General features: G+C 48.0%; 1 protein-coding gene across 1 annotated transcript in view; it reads right to left on the bottom strand.

Moving 5' to 3' along the window:
- Nucleotides 1-14299, bottom strand: part of GABRA3 (gamma-aminobutyric acid type A receptor subunit alpha3) — a 45914-nt gene that overhangs the window by 6413 nt on the left and 25202 nt on the right. Inside the window, exons 5-8 of the mRNA XM_063141994.1 lie at nt 6106-6326; nt 3928-4010; nt 2367-2501; nt 874-1026 (exon numbers count right to left, since the gene is read on the bottom strand). Of these exons, the coding sequence (XP_062998064.1) occupies nt 874-1026; nt 2367-2501; nt 3928-4010; nt 6106-6326 (592 nt within the window). The remainder of the gene's footprint in view (nt 1-873; nt 1027-2366; nt 2502-3927; nt 4011-6105; nt 6327-14299) is intronic.

Genomic DNA, 14299 nt, shown 5'->3' with positions numbered 1-14299 from the left:
TAATTTTTATTGTGGAGGTTTTGCACTGTCGGATTGGTTTAAAGGGATTTAAGAACATGTACCAGCTAGGAGAAATTGTTCTGTAGATTGATTACAAACTATATGTTGTATATATCACTTATATCTCTAATATATTGCGTCTATTTTACATCTCTAAGTGAATTTTTGTGGTTGAGTGTTATCACGCTTATTTAGGGTGACCATATGAAAAGCAGGACAGGGCTCCTGTATCTTTAACAGTTGCATTGAAAAGGGAATTTCAGCAGGTGTCATTTGTGTATATAGGGAACCTGGTGAAATTTCCTCTTCATCACAACAGTTAAAGCTGCCCTCTTTTAAATCTGGTCACAGTATAGCTGCAGTATAGCTCCTGCACCTTTAACTGTTGTGATGAAGAGGGAATTTCACCAGGTTCTCCATATATGCAAATGACACCTGCAGAAATTCCCTTTTCTATGCAACTGTTAAAGATACAGGAGCCCTGTCCTCCTTTTCATATGGTCACCCTAGGTAAGGTGGACCATCCTCTCTGGTGTTGTGAAAACCAAAAGGCTCTGTGGGTTTCTGCAGAGTTTCAGGTGATGAGACAGGCCAGAAGACAGCTAGAACATCTTTGCTGTAGGACTCGCTGTGAGGATGACCAAACACATAACAATCATGGTAGGTTTACGTTAGCAAGACATGTCAGCTGCTGTTGTTTCCTTTCCTGGGAAAAAATCTTAGAGTTTAAGCCTTATCCACCTCAGTGTGGAGTTCAAAACAGTCTGTTTGTCAGGCAGGCAGGATTTAGATGCTTCTTCTTGCCTCAACCTCAATCCCCTCCCTCTGCCTTCTCCGGGCTGTCCCCAGATCTTCTTCACCCCAGCAACTCACCAAACACTGTTCGTGCCGGGACGCTCTCCCGGTTGAGCCAGAAGGAAACTTGGGATAGGATGACCGTCATGATACAAGGCAAGTAAGTCTGGATCACAAAGTACCCAATCTTGCGCTTGAGGTGAAAGTAAGTGGTCATTACAATGTACGTCCCTAGAGAAAGAGAGAAGGATTACAGATAGAGTTGCAGCCTTGTTCTGTGGAGCAGGGAGACCATGTGGGCATGTGAGGCGATTCTCTGGTGGCGTCCTTAAAATTGCCAGCAAACACTGCACGGTGTGGTTACTGGCTGCCTCTGGATCCATTAGGTCCCAGATCTGGTGTTCCTGTACTCATTGAATGCCAGCTTTGTCATCTCCTTGCATAATTCCACTGGCTTCACAAGTACAAACCAAAATAAATTAGGGTGACCGTATGGAAAGGCGGACAGGGCTCCTGTATCTTTAACAGTTGTATAGAAAAGGAAATTTCAACAGGTGTCAATTGTATGTTTGCAGCACCTGGTGAAATTCCCTTTTCTATTCAACTGTTAAAGATACAGGAGCCCTGTCCGCCTTTCCATATGGTCACCCTCTATAAAACCTAGCAGCAATGCAGAGATTTAAAATACAAAAACAGATTTAAAGCAACAGGGCTAAATGACTAAAATGGCTGGGAAAATAAAAAAGGTCTTCACCTCGTGCTAGAAATGTAGCACAATGTAGCTCCAGGCAACCCTATTTGGGAAGCTCATTCCACAAACAGGGTGCCACAGCAGAAAAGGCCCTTTTCCTAGTAGGCCGCACACCTCACTTCCTTTGGCAGGGGTTCCGGGAGAATCACTGCTGAAGAACATCTTAGGGTCTGGGAAGGTACAAGACCCTAAGATGTCTTGTATGGGGAGGAGATGATCCTTCAGATAACCTGGTTGCAAGCTCTTTAGGGCTTTGAATGTTAATACCAACATTTTGAATCACGCCCGGAAATGGACTGGCAGCCAGTGCAGGTGGAAAAGTTATGGCATAATATGATCCTGTTGGCCAGTCCCCATTAACAATCTCGCTGACCTATTTTGGACCAATTGAAGTTTTCAGACTGTTTTTGAAGGCGGCCCCAGGTATAATCCATTGCGATAATCCAGATGAGAGGTTATCAGACAATGGATAACTGCAGCTAGGCTATCTCTGTCTAGATAAGGATGTAACTGATGTATCAGATCCCTGTCTAGCTACTGACACAGACAGGGGTCTCCCCCCACTCCCTGCCCACCCACCACATTTGAATGACAAAGTAAATAGTTAAGGATAGTTAAGGAAAAGGAAACTGAAGCATTGAGCTTAGTGGGGTCAGTGGCGAGGGCTGTCCCCCAAAATGGCCTCCCACCCCCTGCATAGGGTAGCTTAGGTCCCCTGCATCATATATGAGACCACATTGTTCATCCTGCCTGTTTGCTGGAAGTGGCCAGGGCGGGTTGCAGATCCTTGCATCCTTCGAGAACTCACTCGTTGCGTTACCTGTGCTAGACTCAATAGAGTCTCTCCCAACATTATGGCCCAGGAGGTCATACTGGTTGAGGCGAGACCCTCCTTCGGCCACCTCCACTTTCCCCAGGGTCCAGGTGTAGATCACCTCTGTCTTGGTGTAGGCATCTGCGGAGGACACAGAGGGGCAGAAATATGACCCTGACCCTGGTAGCCCAACTGGAAACAGAAATGGGGCAAAGGGCAGCAGTGGGGGCAGCATCTTCCCAGGGCCGTACATGCAACCCCTCAAGGCATCCGGGAGGAAGAAGCCTCTGACTGAAATAAGCCCTCCCCTGGTGTGCCCCATGCTCTCTGCAGGCTGCAACGTAACTGGTGGTGTTGGTGGCCGCAGCAGCAGCACATCCTTGGCTTCCATTTGCCTGTGTGCCATCAGGACTGCAATGCCCCCTGCTGGGCTGAGGTGGAACTTAGCCTGCCCAAGCACCTGGCTGCACTACGAGGCTTTCCCCAGCCAACAGGCAATCCCCTGGTGTGGAGGCACAGCTCCCTTTCCTCTGGGGATGCCCTGCTGGAAGGAAGGAAAGGATCCCTACACACACCTGGCACTACCTTGGGATAGGGTGGCATTGGGTTGCTCTTGCATTGCTCCAGCTGGGCCTGCTGCTCCTGGCAGGCAAATGAAGCCCCTGCAAGCAGCAACAGGACTCAAGGAAGCCTGTGAACAATGGGGGGTGAGAGGCAGCCAGGAGAGGCACGAAATGGCGCCCAGGAAGGCGTGGCTGACTCATCCACAGCAGTGGGGAGGGAGGCTTCTCATTGGACATCATGAAGATGGCCCATGGCTCCTGACTGGCGAGCCTTGCAACAACGGGATACACCTCAGCCTCTTGACTGACACTTCCAATGGCAGGGGCAGGAGGTATCTTCAGAGCCACCAAGCTCAGATGGACGCCACGTGGCAAAGCAGCATTTTACCATTTCCAGAGCACATGCAAATGTCATCCTCTCTTAGCAGGTTGATCCTATATTGGTGGATTCAAATTAGTTTTACAACATGCCCTTCTTCCAAAGTTGCATAACTGGCATTTATTAGCAATGCTAGAAGGGAACCAAGCGCAAACTTAATTTAGATCGTATCTTTTACTGTATCACAACATCTACTGGTCTATAACTGTCTTTGAACCAATTACTTGATAGTCGTACTGGGCGGGGCCGGGGGCTGGATTACTGAATTCCAATAGGAGTGTATATCTAGAGAATCCTGTTCAATAATGGATCTTCACCACATTTTGTGTAGTGTGAAGGAGTTGATTTCAATGAACATGAATCTGGGACAGAGAGAAATCAAGGGAGCCAAAATGGGTTAAAATCATTGAATCGAAGAGTTGGAAGATCACATAGTCGAACCCTCAGAGTCATCTAGTCTATGGGGTCTAGCAACTTTGGAAATGGTGTATATAGATCCAGAGCAGTCTGTGAGCTGAACTCAAGAGATGTCAGCTGACCTGATCAATGGTATGTCAAGAACCTGCACCCCTCCCCTTCAAAATGGAAAATGACGCTTGGTTTCTGCCTGCAGTCAAATACTCACAGCTCCCGAACTTCAATGGACAGGCATGGACGTCCATTGGGAAGTCTTCCAGATGCATCGGGCATTCGGCATGAATAGTCAATCTGCAAGACATAATGGCCACTGCAGATGGAATCATCATGTGCGAAACCCACAAAAAGAATCCCATGGCCAACCCAATTCTGCCACACCAAGCTATGGTTGTATTGGCAAGTCTCCCAGCTAAATTAAAATGTATCAGGAGATAGTTGGACTCCTGCTCATCTGTGGCTTTTTAAAATGATCACTTTCATCCAGGTCCCATCCATACTGACATAGATGCATTTCCACAGGTGGCTGTGCTACTTCATCATGAAATGTACACTCACACAGTGTGCTTGTTTTCCCCAAAGGCACATTGCATGGTAGGATGGTAGTCATTAAATTGCACAAGTGCCAAGAACATTACCCTCAAGTTTCTCTCCTTTGAATATTTCAGTGGCAAATCGACCACAAGGCCAAGAGAGGAGATGGACTGGAATGGGGGGCCTTCAATATGTTGTGAGTGATCAAAATCACCAGTTAAATAAGAACAGAAGAACCCTGTCTACTCTACTATTCGGTTCCCAAAACGGCCAGCCAGATGCTCCAATGGGAAGCTTATAAAGAACTGCCGGCTGACTCCTCTGCAGCCAGACCAATGGCCCAGCATGGGATCCGGTTCTCTACACTGTGTCTGGCAGCAGCACCAGCAGCAGCAGTCCTTTTCAGCCCTGTGTTTGAAGTTCCACCAAGCCAGGAGTTCAAATCCTCAGGCCTTGGTGCCAGATCTGCACCTCCAGGATTCTTCATATACACAGCCTTCCCTGACCCCACCCCTTTCCCCCTGACCACCAATCGCTTGGTGGTTTCAGTTGCTCGCATTATTATTATTATTATTATTATTATTATTATTATTATTATTATTTATATAGCACCATCAATGTACATGGTGCTGTACAGAGTAAAACAGTGTGCTGTGCACACTTTTTTCTTTTTCTTTTTTCTTTCTTTTTTTTTGCATTTTGGCTCCACCACTTTTGTCTTTGGTCATGCCCACCACCAGAATTATTATTATTATTATTATTATTATTATTATTATTATTATTATTATTATTATTAGTATCCTGCCTTTTGCCCAATGCTGGGCCTCAAGGCGGCCTTTCAAAGTTTAAAATATACATGGGGGGGGAACAAAACCATAAACATTTAAAATATACAACAACATTATTAGACAATAACATAGATGGAGGGCCAGATTATTCTCCAAAGGCCTGCTGGAACAAAAAAAGTTTTAGCTTGCTTCCGAAAGCCCATCAAGGAGGGAGCCAGCCTAGCTTCCCTGGGAAGAGAGTTCCAGAGCACTGGAACAGCCACCGAGAAGGCCCTCTCCCATGTTCACACCAAGCGTGCCTGTGAAGAAGGTGGGACTGAAAGAAGGGCTTCTCCAGAAGATCTCAAAGCACGAGCAGGCTTATAAGGGAGAATACGTTCTTTCAGATAACCTGGACCCGAACCATATAGGGTTATAGAAAGAGAAAGAGAGAGAGAGAGAGAGAGAGAGAGAGAGAATGCAGCCCTCCCCTTCCCAAGAGCTTCTCTGGAGTGGAATTCAGCCCTGTGGCTGTAAAAACTTTGACATCCCTGCATCAAGCTGAAGGAAGATGTCAGGATCAAGGGAGTGGTCACATCCCACCCACCCATCCCATGCATCACATTCTCCTGCAGGGTGTTGGAGAACACAAAAAGCTTTGTAAAACAATGGTCAAGACAATCATATCTCTTAGCCCAAGCCCAGATATAACAGACAGGGAGTGGGGACCTGCCATTCAAGGGTAAGGTGGCTTGATTCATTAGGAAAATTATGATAGATTTCCTTAGATCCCACACTACCACCAGCTATGGCTCCTCCATAAAAGTTGCATAGTTGGTGGTCTCATTTCCCCCACCCCACCCCAACAGAGATGCCAAAAGAACCACATCCAGGAGAGATGTAGGGCTGGAACGATGCCTCTGCAGGGCCTATGAGGAAGCTGCACTGACAGAGTGTAAGGAGACCCACAGAAGAAGTTGGAGGGTTCTGAACTCTACATGCACTCCTTCAGCTCTGAGTTTGGGGAAGCAATGCATGCTGGACATGGAAAAAGAGGGTGCAAAGTGGGGAAAGAAGCCCATTCCTACCTCATGGTATAGAGGAGTGTCCCATTGTCTACCAGCCGGAGCAACTTGTTGGGTGTGGTCATGTTGTGGGCTACCGACTTCTTGCCATTATGGAAGAAGGTGTCTGGGGTCCAGATCTTACTGGCCAACAAGTTGTTCAGGGGGAGGACCTTCATTGGACCATCAAACTTCAGCCTCTCGTCTCTCCAGGACTGCCGGAAAAACACATCGATGGTGTACTCCTGCCAAAGAAGAGACAGGTTAGAATTTAAGACTTTCCACTGCAGAAACAGACAAACATGAAAGCCATGGCCCAGTAGAAGGTTAAACACCCTCTAACTGGGTTCCTCTGGACTCTGCAGTCTTGAGCATTCTCAGCAATGCCTAAAGAAGACTTTAGAAGATTCCTCAACGTTTCCTTGCTACACCTAGCAGTGGGCATGGCAGTCAAAGCAGAATTAGCAATGGAAGTGCGGAAAGTCTAGAATGGGCTGGCTAGCCTCCCCCTGACCTTTTGGAACTTAGGGGGGGGTTTAGGGACAGGGGTGGGGGAATGCCCAGAGGAGGTGCAGAACGTTGTGCTGGGGAGGAGAGTTTGCTGGCATGTATGTGCCTGAATTAATACAATTAATCCACACCCTTGCCCTTTGGACCTTTTATCAAATGGAAGGAAGAGGTGGTTCTTGCATGGCTGCCAAAGTGGCAATGATACTTTTGACTGGTCTCAGGGAGGAACGAGCTGTTCCTGAGGCCAAGGTGGACACCAGAGCTGGCCACCTTATCTATCGCTGTGGAGGCAGTTCACAAGCAGCGGAAAGACCATGACAGCAAGAGGAGGGGCGTGGAGGGGGGAGTGCTCTCCATTCCTCTCCTCCATACAGAGCTTTATCACACCAGCATTATACTGTGCAATCACTGTGAACTGCATGCAAAGGACTCCGAAGTTTTCCACCTTATAATCTGCTTTGATTGTGAAGTACTCCCAGGCATCCTGCCTTAATTGTGCAATAAAGCAAAAAGATTTGCTGTATTTAGCCCCTACTTTTTTAGCGTACCTTCCAAGCCGCTGCCGGGGTGCAGGAGCAGGGTTTTAAAGAAATGCGTACAAATGCGTAAGCTCTAAAGATAAAAACACCAAAATTGGCACAGTAATAGATATGAGGGAGAGCTTTAAGCATACCAAACTTGAATTGAATTGGGTCATCCGTTGATTTTTTATGATTTTTTACATTTCCCCCCTTAAACTCACTTCCTGGTATGCAAAGGATCGCTGTCGCCCGGTAGCAAAAACAACAACCGCAAAAGCTTAGCACCATGGGGATAATCCGAGGGAAGCAGGTACATGGGGTGAAGCTCTCAATGTCTCAAGAAATTGTTACTGATATGCATTTTACTCTTTCATCAGGGAAGAAGAAATGAAGAAAGCCAGCCAGTCAAGGAGGACGGATTCGTCTCCAGTTCAACTGCTACGAGGGGACTTCCTACCTGTTAAACAGCCAGAGGACACGGGAAAGGTCCCCCATCACTAAGTCATGCTTCTCACCCATCGCATCTGCTTCTCACACAGCGAAACCAGGTGTGAAGTGAGTCCTGCCCACCATTATTATTATTATTATTATTTATATAGCACCATCAATGTACATGGTGCTGTACAGAGTGAAACAGTAAATAGCAAGACCCTGCCGCATAGGCTTACATTCTGTCTCATGCTTCTGTCTCTTTTCCCAGTTCTTTTTTCACTCTTTCTTTCATTGCCCGCACAGCTCCCCTCCTCCCCCGGTCATGTGTCTGTCCGTCCAGGTGTCCTCTTTGTCCCACACCTGAGCCCAGATCTACACCAAGCAGGATATACTACTTTGAAAGTAGTATATGGAATGTGTCCTGGGCCCCAACAGTTGTCAATACCGTTACAAACCGTTATAAAGCAGTCGCGTGGATCCTGCCCCAGTCATTCCTGCCCTGCTATAATTCATTGATGGCCTGCTGCTCCTCCTCCTCCTTTTGATTCTGATCTGCTGACAACATTTCCTTTCTGTTAATCTTTTGCTCTTCCTTTTTTCTCCCTTCTCAGCAATGTCCTAGCCTGCCTTCTAGTAGAAGGACATCAGTCTGAGAGTGGAATTCAGTAACCCCAAAGGCAGACCTCCGCTTACAGACTTAGACTGGTTTCACAGCCATGCTCGCTTCCCAGGGCACTCAGAGGGGGTGGGAGCAGAGGGGCTGTGGTGGATCTCCTGGTGACAATTCTCAGCAGTGTCCTTCTTTGGAGGTAAATATGGCAAGCAAAGTGACACAAAATCTTATGTAGATGTTTCCCATCTTTAAGACTCCTTTAGAGATCACAGTGTTCCTGTTTGTTTCAGTTCAGTATATTCTGCAGTGGGGGGTGGGGGTGGAGGAAGGACTCACAAAGGCGTAAGCCCCAGGACATTTTGATTTGCAGGGATCCCCTGTACCCTTTTGAGCGTAGCTGCAATCCTCACAATAGCTGGGGGTGGGGAAGGTTCCCCAAGCAGCAACAATATATTGTTATGAGCTCTCCTTCTTGTATAATACAAAATATTGGGGGGGGGGGACAGCTTGTCTAGAATGGGCAATTGGCCGCTTAGCTTTATAAAAGAGGTGCTCCTGGGGGGAATCCGCACGTCGTACCGAGATCGCTTCTAAGCGACCCCAGTGCGGCGTGAAAGCGATCGTGTAACTTGCCTTTGGAAGAGCCGATGAAGAGACGTCTTTGCTGCCGCCGCCGCCGCCACCACCCACAGACCTCCTCGCCGACCGGCGAGGAGAGCTCGGCTGAAGAAGGCAGGGTTGAGAGCAGAAGAAGCTCTCCACCCCGCCTTCTTTCCCTGAGCTCTCTGTCCCAGCCGGGTGGCGGCGGCGGCAGCGGGAAGGACGTCTCTTCGTCGGCTCTTCCAAAGGCAAGTTACACGATCGCTTTCACGCCGCACTGGGGTCGCTTAGAAGCGGTCTTGGTACGACGTGCGGATTCCCCTCGGTGGAGATGAAACCTGCCAGAATGGGTGTGTTGACTTTCAGATAACATGCATTTTTGTGGTCCTGGGAAAATACACTCCTAGAAAATATAAATATATACATATACACACAAAAATATGGGACTGCCACTGCCTGCCCATTTAGCCTCTGCTTGGGGATGTGGCTATGGGACTGTCAATATGAGTGATTGCACGTCAAGATTTACCACTGCACCACTGGGAGTCCCGCCGCCGAGGTTCTTCATGGTGGCGTTCCGTTCATTTCGGAATAGCCAGTAGGGCCTCCTCTGAGGATCATAGTTGTCGTCTGGGTGTGTATAAAAGAAGGTGGTCTGCTAGGCATCCTGGTCCCAAGTTTTTTAGGGCTTTGTAGGCTAACAACATAACCTTGTATGAGGCTCGGTAGCTAACAGGTAGCCAGTGCAGTTATTTTAACACAGGTTTTATATGAGCACAGCTAGGTGTCCCCGTGAGCACTCCGGCTGCTGCGTTCTGCACTATTATTTATTTATTTATTTAGAATATTTATATACTGCTCCCCATTGAAAAAAATTGGAGCGGTGTACAAGGTAAAATGAAAATAAAAACGGAATAAAACAGTTAAAACAAAATTTAAAAGAAGCAAAACCAGAAATCCAAGGCTGCATGTTAAAGAAAGGCTTCATGGAATAAAGATGTTTTCAGGAGGCGCCGAAAGGAGTACAAGGAGTACAATTACACTAGCTGCAGCTTCCAAACCACACACATGGGTAGCCCCACATAGAGCACATTACAGTAGTCTAATCATGAGGTTACCAGCGCAGGAATGACCATGGCAAGGCTATCCCTATCCAGGAACAAGAGTAGTTGGCGTACCAACCGAAGTTGGTAATAGGCGCTCCAGGCCACCGAAGTCAGCTGGGCCTCTAGTGACAAAGATGGGTCCAGGAGCACCCCAAAACTATGGACCTGCTCCTTCAGAGGGAGTGCAACCCCATCCAGAACAGTCAAACGCCCGAGTTCCCAGACCTGGGAACCACCAAGCTACAAAACCTCTGTCTTATCGGGATTCAGTTTCAGTTTGTTGGCCATCATCCAAGCAGTAACTGTATACAGGCACTGGTTCAGAATGTTCACAGCCTCTCCTGATGCAGATGTTACAGAGAAATAGGGCTTGCCCCAAATCTCCTGATGACTGCTCCCAAAGGTTTCACATAGATATTAAATAACATTGGGGAAACCCCACAGTCAAACTGCCATGGGGCAGAAGTACATTCCCCCAATCCTATTTTCTAGAACCAACCCTGCAAGTATGAGCTGAACCACTGTAAAACAGTGCCACCAACCCCCAACTCACGGAGGCATTCCAGGAGAAGACCATGGTCAATGGTATCAAAAGCCACTGAGAGATCAAGGAGCAGTAACAGGGTCACACTCCCCCTGTCCCTCTCCCAAAGGTCATCCATCAGGGCAACCAAGGTCGATTCCATCCCCAAACCAGGCCTGAACCCAGACTGGAATGGATCCAGATAATCAGTTTCATCCAAGTACACCTGCAGCTGAGACGCCACCACTCTCTCGAGTACCTTGCTCAAAAATGGGGTATTGACAACCGGACAATAGTTATCATAACTCTCTGGGTCAAGGGAGGTTTTTTTCAAGCATGGTCACACCACTGCTTCCTTTAAGGCAGCAGGGGGTCAGACCCCTGCAGCTAGCTCAAATAAGCCATGACGGGCAAGGATTGAGAGAGTTTGTGGCTTGAACAGATCCAACAGATTGAACAGATCTTGTCCACAGCGTCTGGCTCCAAAAACCAAAATTGATCCCACAAAACAGGATAAGACAATGCACTGGAAACCTCAAGCAGACACTGAATCAATAGCGGCATTCAAGTCAGCATGAAGGTGAGCGATTTTATCCTCAAAGCGTCTTGCAAATTCCTCACAGCGAGCCTCCGAGGGTTCCAATATTGAATTCATTGGGTTAGATGTAAGTAACCCCCGTACCACCGAGAAGAGCTCAGCTGGACGACAGCTTGAGGATGCGATGGAGGCAGCTAAGTAAGCCTTCCCTGCTGCCTTCACAGCCACGCAGTAGGCATGATTGTATACTCTCACGCGTGTTCGGTCACCTTCAAGACGAGACTTACGCTTCAGCCATCTTCTGACCTGTTTCATTGCCCAGAACTCTCCAGTAAACCAGGGACCCTGTCTCAGGGGCTTGGAGGAGGCGACCTTGAGGTCTAGCCTCTAGGGCAATAGTGGCTCTTCCTTTTCAGCCATTCATAACAAAGAGGGACCAGACTGGAGCAACAGCAACAGCCACGTGTGTGTGGTGACTATCCCTGACTTCGCACTCTTTTCCTTGTAGGTTGTCGGCTCCATAAACATGGAGGTTGAATGCAAAAGGCTACAGAGCTGTCTATGGCTCTTTTCAACCCCCCCCCCCAAATGATTCATCCTAAGCATTGAAGGCACAGCAACAAGTGCAGGCAGACCAAACCCCCTTCCCCCCCCCAGCAGTTACCGTGGCAACAGTGGTGCTGGTGATTTTGCAGAGGAGACCAGAGACACGGACACTGCTGGCCATGACCAGCTGTTGATTTCTTTTTCTCTCTATCTTCTTTCCAAAGCAAAGGCCTGCTGGCGCTAGCTGGAAGTGCTGGAAACCAATACAGAGTCTGTCCCATCAGGGGGGCTGGCCAGAGGAGGTGCCTTCTCATAGAATCATAGAATAGCAGAGTTGGAAGGGGCCTATAAGGCCATCAAGTCCAACCCCCTGCTCAATGCAGGAATCCACCCTAAAGCATCCCTGACAGATGCTTGTCCAGCTGCCTCTTGAATGCCTCTAGTGTGGGAGAGTCCACAACCTCCCTAGGTAACTGGTTCCATTGTTGTACTGCTCTAACAGTCAGGAAGTTTGTCCTGATGTCCAGCCGGAATCTGGCTTCCTTTAACTTGAGCCTGTTATTCCGTGTCCTGCACTCTGGGAGGATCGAGAAGAGATCCTGGCCCTCCTCTGTGTGACAACCTTTTAAGTATTTGAAGAGTGCTATCATGTCTCCCCTCAATCTTCTCTTCTCCAGGCTAAACACGCCCAGTTCTTTCAGTCTCTCTTCATAGGGCTTTGTTTCCAGACCCCTGATCATCCTGGTTGTCCTCCTCTGAACACGCGCCAGCTTGTCTGCGTCCTTCTTGAATTGTGGAGCCCAGAACTGGACGCAATACTCTAGATGAGGCCTAACCAGGGCCGAATAGAGAGGAACCAGTACCTCAAGTGATTTGGAAGCTATACTTCTATTAATGCAGCCCAAAAATAGCATTTGCCTTTCCTGCAGCCATATCGCACTGTTGGCTCATATTCAGCTTGCGATCTACAACAATTCCAAGATCCTTCTCGTTTGTAGTATTGCTGAGCCAAGTATCCCCCGTCTTGTAACTGTGCCTTTGGTTTCTATTTCCTAAATGTAGAACTTGGCATTTATCCCTATTAAATTTCATTCTGTTGTTTTCAGCCCAGCACTCCAGCCTATCAAGATCACTTTGAAGTTTGTTTCTGTCTTCCAGGGTATTAGCTCTCCCACCCAATTTTGTGTCATCTGCAAATTTGATCAGCATTCCCTGCACCTCTTTGCTCTCTGCTCCATCTCTCTGTTGGAAGTCCCTGCAGTCCGCTTGCTAGCCTACTGCTCCCTTGCCCCTTCGATGCCCTGGACGCTGGTGGAAAGGATCATTCTCCCCATCCTTCTTTCATGCTAATCCCAAAAATGGATTTCACAAGGACTACTGAAAGAACAGGTGATGGATATTCGTGGTGCAATAGGGAGGCAGGAGTGGGGCTCCTTTCCATGTGTGGTGTGTGGGGGACACTGGCAAATTTCCCCTAGATCAAACCCCTTCCCAAAGCATGCAGCACTAACCTTATTTTTCATGGCTAAAATGTGCAGAACTAACGCAGGCGCCCGAGCACACGTGGGTGTAGTATTGGTTCATGTTGCGTGCATTTTCTAAAACCGCCTAGCGGAGAATACCTCCCATTTTGCAATACTTCCCATTTCTTCCTTCTTCACAGTTCATTATACATGCTCCCTTAATCAAATATGCTCCACCTTAGAAGTAATTATGAGATACTCCCCGAGGGCTGGATGGGTGAATATATTAAGGTTGTTTGCATCGGTGCAAAAGGGAGGAAAGTAGCATGACAGTAAGAGAGAGTGAAGCCAGGAGAAATTAAAAGCAGCAGCTCGGGTGACAGCACATTAACTTCTCACCCGAGAGAGAGCAGGACGGGTCTTCCATGGGGAAAAGGGGTCAACTTTTCAAAGTGGAATTATGAGAAGACATTCCTTTCCCAGCCCCTGGACCATTCATTTCCACCTTTGTCCGATTTTTGGGAGGAGTCAGGCATCCGATGATCGGATGGCCCCGTCCTCTATGAGGGAAAGTGACGGGCAACCAGGGCTGTGAAACGCTCACAAGAGGTTCCCCTCTGGAGCTTCACCCACACTGACTGAGGAGGACCCAGCATTGGTTCTGCCATGGAAGCCAAAACAAGCAATCTTTGGGCGCAAGGAATGAGCAGCCCACGGCAGATCAAATCCTGGAGAATGACTGGAGATTAGCAAACGGTTTTGAGGGTGTTTTTGAGACCCTCGTTGGGTCCAAGGACTTGGGGACCTCCAGATGAGGGTGGTCAGGTTCAGAATCCCAAAGAAAAGTATCTATGTGCAGATATGCGGGGGTGGGGGGCTGTTGAGCAAGCAGCACAAAGAACGCTATCCTTCTGTAGTGGAGAATCCCTCTCCCTATACCCATCTGCACCCCAACTCCCGATGGGATGTGGCAATTCCTATGAACCAGGACGTGCAGAAAGATCTTCACTCCTCATCTGCCTTTTGGCTTATGGGTCTTCTGTAGCTTGGGATTTTTGATCAGATCCTTTGGCATGAAAGCAGCAAGTCCTTTTTTTCCTACTCTCTTCCAATTAATTATGCTCCACAGGGCTGTACTAATTAGACAAAATGTTGTGGGAAGAGGGGCTTTGGCTCAGTCCTCAAGGCTTTCATTAACCACCTCCCTCGACACTTCTCCCATTTCCCCTTTCTCCGTTCTCTCACATGGGGCATTCTGAGGCTCTTTTTGCCTCTATGCAACTAGTGCAAGAAGTACTCTCTCCATCAGCATGCTCCAGCCCGATGTTGTGAACCACAGCTCCCATGATCCCCAGCTGATGGCTAG

The sequence above is a fragment of the Elgaria multicarinata genome, chromosome 15 (assembly GCF_023053635.1).
Source record: "Elgaria multicarinata webbii isolate HBS135686 ecotype San Diego chromosome 15, rElgMul1.1.pri, whole genome shotgun sequence".
Lineage (NCBI taxonomy): Eukaryota > Metazoa > Chordata > Lepidosauria > Squamata > Anguidae > Elgaria > Elgaria multicarinata.
Note: the sequence above shows the minus strand (reverse complement) of the source record. Positions and strands in the feature narration are given on the sequence as shown.